The sequence below is a fragment of the Leptonychotes weddellii genome, chromosome 5 (genome assembly GCF_054177405.1).
Source record: "Leptonychotes weddellii isolate Sample4059 chromosome 5, ASM5417740v2, whole genome shotgun sequence".
Classification (NCBI taxonomy): domain Eukaryota; kingdom Metazoa; phylum Chordata; class Mammalia; order Carnivora; family Phocidae; genus Leptonychotes; species Leptonychotes weddellii.
The window spans coordinates 6,107,380-6,123,955 of NC_138373.1; the positions used below are offsets into that span (position 1 = coordinate 6,107,380).

The window sequence follows — 16,576 nt, forward strand, 5'->3', positions numbered from 1 at the left end:
TACAGATGTACATGCTTTAGAAAGTTAAACAGTACTACAGTAGTTATAACAAAGCTAGTGACACCTTACTCCACCTGATCTCTTTCTTGGTTTTCTCTCTCATTTTGGCAGAGGCCATCTCCTTGTAGCTTTCAGAATAGTGATGCAGAGGAGTAAATTTTTCTTAAGAATGTGTGTGTCTGAATATATCTCTACTCTACTGTCTTACTTGGTGGCTGATTTGAGCATAGACTTCTAGGTGGGCTAGAATTTTCTCTGTGAACTTGAAGACCTAGAGACTTGTCTCTATCACTGTTGAGAAGATTAGTGGCCTTCTGGTTTCTGATTCCTTGTATGTGACCTGTGTCTTGCTCCCCTCACTCTCTGTGTAAGCATTTGGGATCTTCTTTTTGTCCCTGCTGTTCTGAAAGTAGATTACAGTGTGCCTTCGTGGATCTGCTATCATCCATTATGCTAGGCAGGAGTGTCTAAGAGGCCTTTCTGCAGTGATGCAAATGTTCTGTATCTGTGTTGTCCAACATGGTTGCCTTCAGCCACATGAGACTATTGCACACTTGAAATGTGGCCGGTATGGCGGAGGAACTGCATTTCTGATTTTATCTATTTTTATTTTATTTTTTTTTTTTAAAGATTTTATTTATTTATTTGACAGAGAGAGAAACACAGCGAGAGAGGGAACACAAGCAGGGGGAGTGGGAGAGGGAGAAGCAGGCTCCCCGCAGAGCAGGGAGCCTGATGCAGGACTCAATCCCAGGACCCCGGGATCATGACCTGAGCCGAAGGCAGTCGCTTAACCGACTGAGCCACCCAGGTGCCCTGATTTTATCTATTTTTAATAAATGTGTATCTAATTGTAACTTGCCACATGTGTCCAGAGGCTGTGTATTGGACAGTGCAGTGTATTGGCCTTTCATTCTGGAGACTTGCTCTTCAGTCCTGGGAAATTTTCTTGAATTATTTCTTTCATTTTATCTTTTCTTTGTTCAGCAACCGCTATAGTCAGATAATGGAACTCCTTGAATTATTCTCTAGTTTTCCTATTTTTTTCCCTCCCATTTTTTGGAGTGAATTACTTACATAAAATTAACTTAGTAAACATATCTTTATTTAAAATTTTGATATTTTACCCCTCATTTATTTTTTTCTGATTGACTTATTTTTATTTATTTTAGTTTCAGATGTAGAGTTCAGTTATTTGTTAATTGCATATAACACCCATTGCTCATTACATCAGGTGCCCTCCTTAATGCCCATCACCTAGTTACCCCATCCCTCACCCACCTCCCCTCCAGCAACCCTGTTTGTTTCCTATAGTTAAGAGTCTCTTATGGTTTGTCTCCCTCTCTGATTTCATCTTATTTTATTTTTCCTTCCCTTCCCCTATGATCCTCTGTTTTGTTTCTTAAGTTCCACATATAAGTGAAACCATATGATAATTGCCTTTCTCTGATTGATTTATTTTTCTTAGCATAACTATACCCTCCAGTTCCATTGAAGCTCAGATATCCATTGACAGATGAATGGATAAAGGAGATGTGGTATATATACACAATGGAATATTACTCAGCCATCAAAAGGATGAAATCTAACCATTTCCCTCATTGATTTCTTTGTATTAATATTGATTTTTTTAAATATTGTGTTCAAATAAAGTGTGTTATTTATATGATTATTAAGAATTTGGCAATTTTGGGGCGCCTGGGTGGCTCAGTTGGTTAAGCGACTGCCTTCGGCTCAGGTCATGATCCCAGGGTCCTGGGATCGAGTCCCACATCGGGTTCCCGGCTCAGCGGGGAGCCTGCTTCTCCCTCTGACCCTCTCCTCTCTCATGCTGTTTCTCTCTCACTTGCTCTCCAATAAATAAATAAATAAATAAAATCTTTTAAAAAAAAAAAAAAGAATTTGGCAATTTTGCCCTTAGGTGGAATGCTTCACTCTCTTCGCTGGTCCCAGGCCTGCTTGGAAGTCCCAACTGAATTTTCTAAAACACTGTGTTGGTAAAGAGAGAATGAGTTCTCCTTACTCCTGCTGTTTGGTTCTTTTGGAGTTTAACTTTTCTTGACCTACAAGGCACTCCACTCAGGGAATTGTTTAGAGACAAATTCTGCCCACTAGGAAAGGAGGACAAGTGGGTTCTCATCCTAGAGTTTCTTTAGATCCTACAGAGGTGGGGAAAAAGTGAAGTGTGTTGGTCCTGCTCTCTGTCTGCTCTGTGTTTACACAGCTGGACAGACACTGCAGGCTCCAATTAGAATCCAGGAAATAAAGTCTCTAAACATTTATGTCCTCAGTGGCTCCTCACACAGCAGATGGTGAAAAGAGCCATTTACACATAATCAATAAGAAGGAAAAAGGTCAATAGTCCACATCCAGCAAACTCTCACCTTTTAAATTATGTTTCATTTAAAACTTGAACTCACCTCTCCTTCTCCTGCTAAAAGAAACTACATTGCATCATTTGGGGTTACTCTATAACTCTTGTCCTCTTTCAGCCACCAGTTGAACTGTTATTGAGTTCATATTCAGTAAACATTTGTAAACGGCCTGTGAGGGTCAGTTATCTGGCTGGGCAAAGTCAACAGATATACCAAATGCCATTAATTTATTTTATTTTATTTTTTTAATTTTATTATGTTATTAGTTTTTGATGTGGTGATCCACGATCCATTGTTTTTGTATAACACCCAGTGCTCCATGCAGTACGTGCCCTCCTTAATACCCATCACCGGGCTAACCAATCCCCCCTCCCTCCTCCCCTCTAAAACCCTGTTTGTTTCTCAGAGTCCATAGTCTCTTATGGTTCATCTCTCCTCCAATTCCCCCCCACCTCATTTTTCCCTTCCTTCTCCTAATGTCCATTAATTTATAGCAGGTCTTGATTTATAGCTCCATAGTTGTGTGGTTATTTGTTTAGTGTCTCTCATCCCTTTAGAGTGTCAGGTTCATAACGCAAGGATTTTGATTTTTTAATATTTAGTGCTTGGCCCATGGACTGAATGCAGCAGGTAGAGAGACCAACCAATATCGAATGACAATGGGAGAGGGGCCCACCTCCTCCAATGGCAGGAATGTCCATGGACCTGTCACTTACCTCACCACTGCCACACCAACCACAGGGCCCAGCCACCAACACTTAGATACCACCTGGTTATCCAGAATTGGCAAGATCAAGTTTGGCCTTACTGAGAAGAATGGGAGCTTGACAGCTTAGGAACAGACACATAATCTTCCTTTCATTTTTGCACACTTGAGATTGTGACCTGTGAAATTTGAATGTGATGCACAAATCATTCCAGAGCAACACTGGCTCTCCTACTGTGAGCAGTTCTCTTGGCCAGTAGAAATCAGGCCCAGCTTCTCAGAAGAGGTGCCATATGGGCTCACGATACAACGGGATGAGACTATTAGACAGCCAGGGCTCCTTGCATCACTGAGTTTCTGCCAACCTGTCCACCTACACTGATATCTGAGCCTAAGGCTTCCCTGAATGGTATTTGAGATTCAGTTCTGACCAACAGCTAGGGAGACTGAGAAAGCAGATAAATCCTTCACTGTTGAGGAGGATGCATAGTTACTTTCACTTGGCTGTACTATAATTATCTGTCAGTTTCTCTATCTTCAACTGGAATGATGTCTGTGTCTTAGATATATTTTTACCTCATGCATTTAGATCAGAGTTTGGAAACTTCATGATGAGCATAGTACAGGAAGGAGTAGATGAGAGCCACGGGGTGTGTGAGGTGTTCTTCTGGCACACAGTGTCTTCCTTTACACCTTCTGTACAGCTCTGAGGATGTGAGTCCCCTCACGTCAGGTGTTCCCTTCTGAGGAAGGATGGGGTACAAAGCTCACACTTCTAATGTGTCCCTTTGCTGACAGGTCATCTGCATTAGTTCAGTGCTGGCTGCATTTTAGTCCCCAGTAACAACTAGACTATCACTATCAGGATAGATTCCAACCAGCTGAAGCAAGCCCTGAGGTGAATAGAGCAGGCAGATGCTCATATTAGGCTTACTTATGAAATCATCATAGATAAGTTTGCATTTTGGAGGGGGATGAAAGCATATAAGTTGCCATAGAGGCTTAGTTTCAAGTAAAATAAGAAAGGCTTTATGTTTAGGTGACAGAATTAAGTTGTCAAGAATTATCAGATGAGGGGTGCTCGGGTGGCTCAGTCGTTGGGCATCTGCCTTCGGCTCAGGTCATGATCTCAGGGTCCTGGGATCGAGCCCCGCATCGGGCTCCCTGCTCTGCAGGAAGCCTGCTTCTCCCTCTACCACTCCCCCTGCTTGTGTTCCCTCTCCCGCTGTGTCTCTCTCTGTCAAATAAATAAAAAATCTTTAAAAAAAAAAAAAGAATTATCAGATGAGACCGCCTGGGTGGCTCAGTGGGTTGAGCGACCGACTCTTGGTTTTTGGCTCAGGTCCAGACCCACACTGGGCTCTGAACTCAGCAGGGAGTCTGCTTCAACAATCTCTCCCTCTGTCTCTCCCCCCACTCATGCTTACTCTGTCTCTGTCTCAAAAAAAAGTTATCAGATGACACACATCTTTCCTTGTTTGCACATATTCTCTGTAGCTCTCTGCTGAGGAATATAGGGAGGGAGAGCCTACCCAACAATATCCTTAGTATCATCTTGATTAACATCTGTCTTCCCTGCTGAGATGAGGCGGACCTTTATCCTGGAAGACCCATGACGATTCTGCTGTGCAGGTTGCCATGTAGATGGGAACAGATTTTTAACCAGTTTGCTCTGTAGCCTGGATCTCACTATTTCCCATAGTGTCCCTTCTCAGGGAAGGGCAAACATTGAATATCAATACTGCAGAGCGCCGAGGACTTTTCAATCTCACTTCATGTTTGCTTATTTACAATATGTTCTTGTGATCAATGGCTGCTGGAAAGCCCATTGCAGGCACTGAGTCTCAGTCTCTACATCTGTAAACAGGGATAATAGTGTGACCCTATTGAATGGTGCCCAGTGAAGGCACCAAAAGGGGGCAGAAATATTTTGGAATTCCTGGGTCTTTTCCCCCTACTTTTACTGGGGATTATCTTCCAGCTTCCTATGTCTTTCCATTTTTTGGTATTCAAGCATGGAGCCACTTCTCTCTTAATACCTCCACTGTCCCAGAGATTCCAGAGGTATGCTACATAATCCACAGTTTCTCAGGCCATGCAGACACAGAACGTGGGTCAGAGTGATGATATCGAGCAGGTGTAATTTCCAGATACTCTGTCCCTGGATCTCCCAGCAGGTATGTGGCATGGTTCGAGAAAGTTCCACAGAAAGGACACACAAGAAGCCCAGCAATTTCACTGCAAAAACTCAAATCCACTAACCTTTCTGGATGCCCACTGAGGGCATAATTCTAGGGACTAGGGACTAGGGACATAATGTTGACAAGTACTCAGACTGCACCCTTGAGAAGCTCTCTATTTAAGACTAATAGGTATGGAGACCAACAATAGGGCTGGAGGGTGGAGAGGACAATAACAGAACTGGGGCTGGGGTGGGGGCATAAATTTCCCAGAGGAGGACGTTGTTGGTTATATGTGTTCAAGGAGGTTGGTGAGGAAAGGACCTAACACGGGATTCTGTTGGAGCTGGGTTTGAAGGATGAGTAGGATCCTTCTAAGGGGCACAGGGGCATTTCTAGGCAGATGAAACTACATGGGTAAAGATGTGCAGACCTAGCTTGTTTGAAGGATTTCATGTATTTAAAGATAGAGGCAGCCATGGTGACAAGGGCAAGTTAGAGATTTAAGGACAGTGACTTTACCTGAGTTTCTGTAACCTTTGAGATTACTGATAACACTGACTGTGTTGTTTATTGATTTTGGACAGAATATGAACTCAAAGGTCAGTCTGAGGAGTGTCCATGATGCTTTACCAACACTCATGGCTGAGGGGCACCTGCTAGTGACTGCACGCCAGTCCCGCCCCCTTTTCAGTATATACATTCCAGCCTCACTGAATCACCGCTGGTGGGAAGGGAAGCTCTGCACACACAGGCAAGCAAAGACTAGCACACACTGCTGAATGACAGTAGAGGAGATTCACAGAGAGAAAGTGGCCATGGACCTGATTCCAAGCTTTTCCATGGAAACCTGGCTTCTCCTGGCTACCAGCCTGGTGCTGTTCTATCTGTAAGTAACTGTCCAGGTTCATTGCCTCTGGAACCCTGGACTTGGGCTGCTAATCATCATCCACCCCCTTTTCCTTGTCTGTTTTGAGGATCAAGAGTTAACAAAGGGGAAGTTGCTTAAGTGTTGGGTGCTTCAAACAAGCTAGGAACACATAAGGGGTTATTACTGACCTCACCCAAACCTACTGAAGGAGTAACTCCATTCTCCAATCCCTTTTCTGTAGCTAGCAGGATTGCGTGACATTATTTCCTCCTAGGGATGATCTTCTGATTGGCCACCAGTTGGGACCTAGACTAATCAAGCAGAATTCAACAGAGGCAGAGTAAAATCAACAGACCCCAGTGCTCTGGGGTTTTCACCACCTTTCCAAGCTGTGGGGATTCTAGTGGCTGAGGGATTGGGTTGCATCTTTGTCTCATTATCTTCACCTTCTGATCTGTGTCTGCTGCAGGAGACATGTAGAAGGATTGGGCCTGGATCACTAAGGTGGTCCTGTTCCCTTCCCTCTGCCACCAGGCCCCATGTACACAAAGCACCTGGTGCATCCAGACTTCCAAGGGGGCTGGAGATACCTCATCTTCCTCTTATGACCGGGCTCTTCCCTCTTTTCTGTGCCCCTCTCCTAGCCATCTCCCCACCCTATAATATGCAGAACTCCTTACCCCTAAGTGAGCATCTTTAGAGCTGAGGAGACTTGGCAGAAATCTTCAAATTTTATTCATTTTACCTTTTCCTTCCAGTCTCTGAGATAGTTAGCATCAGTATAGAGATTTCTTCCCCCTACCCCCCAATATGAAATCTGCTAGCAGCCTGCAAAGGCAGGCCCTGAAAGCCAATGTGGATTTTAAATATTATTTTTCCCCTTATGTTTAGTATAGGAGGAGGAATTAAAACATCTAGCAGAGGAATTCCTTTCAGTGGTGGGATTTCTGGCATCATGGAGGAGGTTGGGAAAGGACTTAGTTTCACAGTGTGGGTAGGGATGGACCCTCCATCACATTTGACCTCTGTGTCAATTTCATTTTCTTTAAGAGTAGGAAATCATGAGGACATGGACATAGAATATGGAAACCTCATTTTCATTTTCTGAGAAAAAGAGTAGGAATGCCAAGTATTGTGGCAACATATTTTTTGTGTGATGACATTTAAGGTTAATTGATGTGGTTTAATTTCATTGTATTTAATAATGGATTTTTTGCTGAGTTAAGACTATTTCCAGCATGTTCTTCCGAAGGATAAAAGAGGGCTGTTGGTTCAGCCTTTTTGACAGTAAAGGTACACAGATAACCTCAGCCTTCTAGAATAATGTTGAGAATATGAATTTAGTGTACACATGCATTCTTCTATGATATAGGCTGTGTATATTTTTAAGTACATGGGCCCAGCAAGTTATTTTAACCTCTCAGCACAGGCAAGTGGGGGAACTGAGCCAGTACTGATGTGAGAAGTATCCAGATAGGACTGGGGATGGAGTGGGAGAATATTCTTCCCTCAAGCAGACCTCCCAGAGATACTCCTCGATCCTGGTCCCACAGGAGGTCATCACAGAACTGCAGGGTTAGCATCTCATCTGCTTGAAGCCAGGGGACAGGATCACCATGTAAACCATACTGTGTGTAGTCTGTCTGGCAGTGGGACTGTCACTGGATCCTGTCACCACCAGGCAAACAACCCTGTAGACTTAGCCAAGAGTGTAGCCAAGAGTCAGTAGCTATAGACTGTGCTGTCTGCATGCAATACAATGTAATGGCAATAAAAATGAATGGCTTCATTGTTAGGCCCTTCATTTGTGCCAACAGCAGCATGACTCTACCAAGAAGAGGGAAGCTGGAAAGAATCAGAAAAATTCACCCAGCCCACCCTCTGCCTTCTTATGGAGCCATGTGAGTTTAGACACTAGACCAGATCCTTCCTTGGGACCAGTGTTGCTGACATGTTTACTCGCTTGGCCTCACTTGGGAGTTCACGTAACATGTTGAATGTTCAGAAACAGAAATTGATTTGTTGTGGCGGTGATGGCAAAGAAGGAACAGAAGTGGGACTAACCGAGGCCACTCCAACTTCTGGCAGTTGGTGCTCATGCACCCATGAACTGTTCTGGAGGAAGTACCAAACACCCACCTGGGCCCAGCTGTGATCCCTCTGGTGGTCCCTCAAGCACATGTCCTTTCATGCAATTCTGTAGGTTTATTTGATTATGTAATACAAGATTTGCTGAATTTCTACAGAATATTTGGAACCTGTACTGCCATAAAGGCTAACCTCCAAAGAGGAGGAAACAAAATCTTAATTCAACTCTGTGGAACATTTTATAGTTAATCATTTTACGTTTTGTAACATGTTCATCTGCTGTCAATTGGAGGTGTCTGAACTTTGGAAGGTCCCCTGTCTGTTAGCTAAAAGCACCTACAGGGCTTGTTGAACCATTTCTACCTAGCATTCTTTCCCACCATACTTTCCTAATTTGCCACTGTGGGGTTAGCCTTGTAGGCCTGGCAAGTTCACGGTTGAAGTGGTTTTTGGCAGCCTTTTCCCTCAGCCTCTCTTCTTCCTCCACTCTGCCATCTCTCAGCAACACCTAAGAGGAAGGCTTGCGAAGATCCAGAACACCAAGTTGTGAGATTCCTCTTAAATCTCATGAAAGATGAAGTATGGGCAGTTCTGTCATAGGGGGCACCATCCATAATGGGTTTCTGAGATAGTTGATGCACAGAGTCAATAACCTGACAGCTTTGTGAATGATCATCTTGAAAAAATTGAGCGTGCCTGGCAGTGTGCTGAACACATGAGTATCACAGGTTGGAAAATCAGATGTCACACAGGGAGGAATGGTCTGGAAATGGATTGTTTAATCACTGATTCCTTAATATGGTATCATTAAGGGGACATATGGGTCAGTTCCCCTTCTCTGCAGCTCAAGAGAACCAGAGTACCTGACAACAGAGACAAGTGGAGCTGAAAGCATCTAACTTTTCTATGAGCCAGTGGAGCCTTGGACACAGTCCTCATTTTACAGAATAAGAACACTGTGGTTGTTCAGAGCCTCTCTATGAAGATAGATTTAAGAAGGACCAGATCCCAAACAGCAACAGGGCCTACAAGGAAGGAAAACCTCTGAGGAAACTATAAGAACATTTTCATGGTAGGCTCAGTAACCCTCAACTATTGAGTGGGTACAATTAAGCAAAGTCTCATCATCAGAGGAGAGAAACAATTTTTCCCCTTTCCACCTAGAATGAGAATCTCCAAAATCATGGAAGAGTCATTTACTAAATAGGCATGAGTGAATTTCCTGGAAGAAATCAGCATGAAACTCTGAGGAGCTCTCAAGTGTGGACACATTTCTCAGCTGTTCATTCCAGGATTGAGACCATGACTTTTTCAGCTGCTCCTATCTAATCATTACTTTTGTGGATCTCACAGTAGAGGTGGGAAAGGAGATGATGAGTGAATGTAATTATTGTTGTTGGAATTGCTGTTATTATTTCTCGCCTACGTGTTACCTCCCACCCTTGCCTGTTCCAGTTCTGCATCAGTGACTGACCAGCCCCAGCACCTATTCCATCATCCCTGTGACCTGGCTTTCTCTTTCACTTTATAGATATGGGACCTACACACATGGACTTTTTAAGAAGCTGGGAATTCCTGGGCCAACACCTCTGCCTTTTTTGGGAAATATTCTGGACTACCATAAGGTGAGTGTTGTTTGAGCTCCCTCTTCTGCATCTTATATTTGCTAATCCCAGCTTAATTCCATAGTGAATATGCTCGTCCTCAGGAGGAAGTGCTTAGGTTTCAGACTTCCCAGAAGTGGTGTCACAGGCCCCACCCAGCACATGGCCAGGTCTACCCCAGGGCTCTATTGTCTGCTGTTAGGAGCCTCACGGTTTCCCTCAGTGGGCAACCCAGCTCTCTGATTCTGTACAGGACTTGATGTTCTAGCTTGTGAGCATTGTGAAGAGGCTTTTGTTTCTGGCAGGTGCAGATTCCCAGGAAGGCATAATCATACTTGGTATGAGGAGAAGAGCATCAAGGGGGTCCATGCTAGTGGTCCATTAAGCTGTGTACCCTAGAGTCAGACTTTTAAGTTCATAGCACGATCTCTGGGTAGACTTCTCATTTTCCTGGATAGCTTGGAACTTCAGTTTATTGGGAAGCCCAAGATTTATTTTTGGGGAATTTGCACATACTTGACTTCCTTCAAGAACTGGCCAACCCCCTGCAGTTATTTCCATGGCTCTAAGTCACCCTTTGTCACCTGTGACATCTTTTGGGATTTGTGAGGTTGAACCAGAGTTCTCTGCTTTACTTTTCTACCTTCCAAGGAGGCACCTTCTGGGTGAGTTGGGCAGGGAGGGAATCTAACTGAGAGTAGATGGTGCTTGTCTATTGACTTCAGATTTTAATTTTTGAACAAGTTGTGCATGTGTGTTGTTGTGCACACAATGGTAGAACCACTCATAAAAAATCACTAGAAAAGAGACGCTTTGACAAAATTATTGAGAAATTAATGTAACTCAGTGGAATGTACTATCTGACACACACACACTAAATGTTGGTGGAGCCTTTGTGGTTAATCCAGGGCTAATACCTCACCTGAGGCTGGGCCTCTGGACAGAATGTTAGGAGCTCACATCTAGAAGGCCAGCAGGCAGTCTGCAGGCTGCTCTCTGCTGTAGAGTTCCTTTCCCACAGACCTGAGGCTTGTTTCTCAGATCCCACTCCTCCCCACTGAGGCTTGCAGTGCCCAGTACTGCCTAAGAACTCCTAGAGTTTTTCCCTCCAAAACAATAATTTCCTTTCCACTTTTCCCAGATTGACTACTTAGTAGATGAACCCAAGACCCATATTTCTTTGTGTAGTTGAAACATCAAATATCCCAACAAAACTTAGCAACAGGAAGTTCTGTTGTTGTTTTTTTCAAGTGACAGAAGTGAAAACACAGAGCAAATGTTTTTTTATTTTTATTTTTTTTATCATTGTGTTCAGTTAGCCAACATATAGTACATCATTAGTTTTTGATGTAGTGTTCAACGATTCATTAGTTGCATATAACACCCAGTGCTCATCACAACACGTGCCCTCCTTAATATCCATCACTGGTTACCCCATCCCCCTACCCCACCTCCCTTCTGTAACCCTCAGTTTGTTTCCTGGAATCCAGAGTCTCTCATGGTTTGTCTCCCACTCTGGTTTCTTCCCATTCAGTTTTCCCTCCCTTCCCCTATGGTCCTCTGCACTATTCCTTATGTTTCACATATGAGTGAAACCATATGATAATTATCTTTCTCTGCTTGACTTATTTCACTTAGCATAATCCCCTCCGGTTCCATCCATGCCGATGCAAATGGTGAGTATTCATCCTTTTTGATAGCTGAGTAATATTCCATTGTATATATGAACCACATCTTCTTTATCCATTCATCTGTTGAAGGGCATCTCAGCTCCTTCCACAGTTTGGCTATTGTGGACACAAGCAAGTGTTTTATCTTGCTCTGTCCTCTGTGGAGTGGTGGCACCATCCCTTCTTTTGCATGTTGAGGTGGACAACTGGAAGGCGAGTCCACCTTGTCATTCATTCACTCATCTCTCACTTTCTCACTCAACAAACATGTCTTAGACTTCTGTAATTCTGCTAGACTAAAAGAGGTCACTGGTGTCTTAATTTCCTAAATCCCCTGGAATTCTAGTAGGGCTCCTGAGATCAATGAGCGGGATGCTGACTGCTGGTTCAGAGGGTGCAGGCCATGCTTACTTTCCCTCAGCTCCAGTTTTCCCACGTGGCCCTGAGGTAATAATTCAGAGGATTCTGAGATTTAGAGAAAGCACAGGCACAAGCCAAACAGGCCAGAAATTCAGAGGTTCTGTAGTCCTCACAGACAAGGTAAGTTGTTCAGTATCTGCAATACTTGGAGAGGATTCAAGAGGGACTTGAATTTCTCCATTTCAATATCCTCTTGTTTTCTCTCCTTTCCAGTAAGACACCTGTGATAAGAGCTTCCTTCTGACTGCCAGTGAGAGTAAGCTGCATTTCATGTGATCTGAGTCCTTTTCATCCCTGTAGGAGGTAGGGCTCAGATCATTTAGATTAGTAATATGTTTTGTTTCTTCTTGCAGGGCTTTTGGAATATTGACAAGGCATATTTTAAGAAATATGGAAGATTTTGGGGGTGAGTATTCTGGAAACTTCCATTGGACAGGCTTGTTATGATGAGGCTCCCAGCTGTGTAGACAGTCTTAGTCAAGAGCCTCTTGGGATGAAGCCTGCTGTAGTAAAGCTTCTGGTGTCTCTCCTTCCTGGGATCCCATGTATCACCAGGTGTGCAGATCTAAATGTGATCGGACCTGGAGAACTGCAGGTCATCACTGATCTCCAGACATTGGTGCCCGCGGACTCCTAGCATCGCTTTCTACCCTGTCTTGTGATTACCGTCTTCTCCCCTTGCCCTCCTTATGTCCCCTTTAATTGCAAAAATGCATTATTTCAAGCCTTTCTAATATGTGCCTATCAGTGCATCTCATTACCTCTTTCCCACATGATTCACTTTTCATTAAAAGCCAAAGATCCCTTATTTAAAGTTTGGATTAAATATGTCCTTTTGAAAGGTGGGCTGTGGGAGTATCGGTGGACAGAATGGGAAGCCTTTCTGCTCAGTTTTTTCTTAACCAACTGAGCCACCCAGGCGCCCGCTGCTCAGTTTTTTCTTACTTTCTTTGCAAGTGTGGAGTTTGTTTTGTTTTTAATATGAGGCCAAGACTTTTCTTTCAATACAAGTGTATACAAGTGTTTCTTTATTCTACAGACATGAAGAGATGTAGAATATTTCTTTTTTTTAAGATTTTACTTATTTATTTATTTGAAAGAGAGAGCGAGAGAGCACAAGCAGGGGGAACAGTAGAGGGAGAGGGAGAAGCAGGCTCCCCGCCAAGCAGGGAGCCTGATGCGGGGCTCGATCCCAGGACCCTGGGATCATGACCTGAGCCGAAGGCAGACATTTAACCATCTGAGCCACCCAGGCGCCCCGATGTAGAATATTTCTTTTTCTTTTTTGATGTAGAATATTTCTAAACCACGGTGTTTTGTTTTGTTTTTTTTAAGATTTTATTTATTTATTTGAGAGAGAGAGAATGAGAGAAAGCACATGAGAGGGGGGAGGGTCAGAGGGAGAAGCAGACTCCCCGCCGAGCAGGGAGCCCGATGTGGGACTCGATCCAGGGTCTCCAGGATGGTGACCTGAGCTGAAGGCAGTCGCTTAACCAACTGAGCCACCCAGGTGCCCCTAAACCACGGTGTTTCTTGGTGCACTGATGGACTTGGTGATTTTGTAGAGTGGCCACTGCTGCTTGCAGTGGATGCTCCCATTCAGAGCGGCTGGAGGTTTGGTGAAGTAGAGGGAGAGGTATAGTGTGCGGCTGGGATGCTCACAGCCAGTGTTGGACTTTCTTACACCTCTTTATCTTCTCTCATCAAGTCCTAAGACACCGTAGGGTCCTGCTGAATTGGTGTGGCCCATAAGGAACATGATAGAATAGAAAGAACCCAGATCTCTGGATCACTACTGGTTCAGCTCCACTGCCCCTTTCTATATTCAGTACTGATCAGCTCTGGATGGAGTCAGTCTTACATCATTGGCCCCAGTTCTGTCCTTAATATATGGTTCTCAAGCTTAGCTAGAAAAGAACCACATGGGAGAGCTTGCTAAAAATGGAGATTCTTGGTATCCATCCATCCCTCAGCAACACGGAGTCTGGAGGATGTGGGGTGGGACCCAAGAATCTGAATTTAACTGGCAATGGAAACAACATTAGGACTGGGTGAGATCATGAATATAAAGGGTTACGCCAAACCACTGTCCCTTGTCCATCCAGGTGTTTTTGAACAAACAGGATGGGACGAGGGGAATCATCCAAGAAATATGATCAGGCTGCTGGGAGAGCAGACCTAAGTGCCACCTCAGTAACTTCTATCACTGCTTCAACGCAAAATATACTCGACTCCCACTCCAGCTTTCTGAGTTTTACTTTTTGGACATGGGTAGCATTTAGTACAGTGGTTCTCATCCATTTTAAGTGTGATCACAAAGCCATTTGAAATTCCCCTGTGACATCAAAGAAAGACTAGGGGACTTGTGGAAAATCTCCCATTTTGTCCTGGCAAATGCAAATGATTTATAATGGAAAACAAAAATGCCAGAGGGTGGGGTAATTAAGCTTAAAATAAACCTCATGCCAGTTGTCCCTTGCCTTTAACAGCCATATTGACAGTCAAGTCAGGCTGGATAGGGATGGAGCACATATAAAGAGTCAGCTTTGTGTGAGACATGTGTCAAAAGTGGGCGTGCCCTGCTGCTCTGGGATGTCACCTACATGGAGCCCAAGGGACTCACACTTGGGACCCACATATAAGAATAAATACAAGTAATGAAAGGAAAATATTTTGAAAATGAATTATGCATGTTTCTCTGTATTTCTTTATTCTCTTTGTCCTTTTGTTTCAAATTTTTCTGATTTTGATCTTACCAAGGACCTCTCTTTAATAGTTAAAATAATATTTTCTTTAAAATTTTATAAACTAGGAAGGAAATTTTAGAAAATAGGGCAAAGAAATATTCATAATCCTACCATCACTTTTTGAGCATTCGAAGATTTTGTCATTTGCAGATACATCTTTACATGTTTGTGATCAGTGTATCTACAATTTTCATCTAATATTGTATCATATGTCTTCCATGCGTTTGATATTTCTTTAAAATTATACTTTTTCTTGTCTAACAGGCAGACTCCCTCATTAATTTTTTATTCCTAGATAATTTACTTGCCTTCAGTTATTTACTAACACAACTTTCTTTTTGATAATATAGATAAATTATTTGAAATGTTTGAAATACTTCTAAGATATTTGAAATACTCTAAACATGCAGAAAATTATGGAGAATGATCCAGGAAATACCGATGTACACATCACCTAGAGTTAACAAATGTTCTAATGTTATTTCTAATTATGATGTCAGAGTTTGGATTATGTAATGTCAAGATAAAAGTCTGGACTTCCAGGCATGGCTGCAACTGCAGAAACTGTCATGTTAAGTGTAATCAGCTCTGTTTTCCCAACACAGGTTTTATGATGGGCAACAGCCTGTGTTGGCTATCATGGATCCGGACATGATCAAAACAGTACTAGTGAAAGAATGTTATTCTGTCTTCACAAACCGGCGGGTAGGCATTGGTTTAGTCTTAATTCACGGACTGACTGATTGATTGATTTATATAGCTTTTATTTTGAAATATTTTTAGATTCATAGGAAGGTGTCTCGGGAGGTTCCATGTCCTGTGGCCTTCAGGCTATTTCCCCTTAAGTAATATCCTGCGTAACTATAATATAGTATGGAAATGGAAACTGACATTGGTTCTAGCCACAGAGCTTATTCAGATTTCAAGTTTTATGTGCACTCATTTGTGTGTGTGTGTTGCTCTCTGAATATTTATCTTACATGTAGATTTGTGTATCCACCACCCCAGTCACGTTAGAGAGCTGTTCCATCACCAAAAATCTCCCTCTTATTATTCTTTTATAGGCACGGTGTGTAGCTTGTCTCTTCATTGTCTCAAGGTTTTCAGCAGAGCAAACGTTTTTTGTTTTTTAGGGTTTGTTTTTTTTTTTATAAGGCCAATTTATCCTTTATCCTTTTATGGGTTGTGACTTTGGCATCAAGTTCGAAAACTCTTTACCTAGCCCTAAGTCCTAAGATTTTCCCAAGTATTTAGTTTTATGTTTTATATATATATATTTTTAATTTTATTATGTTATGTTAGTCACCATACAGTACATCATTAGTTTTTGATGTGGTGATCCACGATCCATTGTTTTCATATAACACCCACTGCTCCATGCAGTACGTGCCCTCCTTAATACCCATCACCGGGCTAACCAATCCCCCCTCCCCCTCCCCTCTAAAACCCTGTTTGTTTCTCAGAGTCCATAGTCTCTCATGGTTCATCTCTCCCTCTGATTTCCTTCCCTTCATTTTTCCCTTCCTTCTCCTAATGCCCTCCAGGCTATTCCTTATGTTCCACAAATAAGTGAAACCATATGATAATTGACTTTCTCTGCTTGACTTATTTCACTTAGCATAATCTCCTCCACTCCCATCCATGTTGATGTAAAAGTTGGGTATTCATCCTTTCTGAAGGCTGAGTAATATTCCATTGTATATATGGACCACATCTTCTTTATCCATTCATCTGTTGAAGGGCATCTCGGCTCTTTCCACAGTTTGGCTATTGCGGACATTGCTGCTATGAACATTGGGGTGCATATGGCCCTTCTTTTCACTATATCTGTGTCTTTGGGGAAAATACCCAGGAGAGCAATTGCTGGGTCATAGGGTAGCTCTATTTTTAAATTTTTGAGGAACCTCCACACTAT

The 16,576-nt window shown here is 42.9% G+C and overlaps 1 protein-coding gene across 2 annotated transcripts in view; it reads left to right on the forward strand.

The window, feature by feature from the left end:
• Positions 1-5,923: 5,923 nt before the first annotated feature.
• Positions 5,924-16,576, forward strand: part of LOC102745213 (cytochrome P450 3A12-like) — a 40,753-nt gene continuing 30,100 nt past the window's right edge. The window contains exons 1-4 of one of the 2 annotated variants that reach the window (XM_081819373.1): positions 5,924-6,150; positions 9,752-9,845; positions 12,268-12,320; positions 15,267-15,366. In XM_081819373.1, the coding sequence (XP_081675499.1) occupies positions 6,044-6,150; positions 9,752-9,845; positions 12,268-12,320; positions 15,267-15,366 (354 nt within the window). In that variant the 5' untranslated portion in view covers positions 5,924-6,043. Of the gene's footprint in view, positions 6,151-9,751; positions 9,846-12,120; positions 12,171-12,267; positions 12,321-15,266; positions 15,367-16,576 lie in introns of those variants that run through there. The other variant, XM_081819374.1, reaches the window with a different exon arrangement.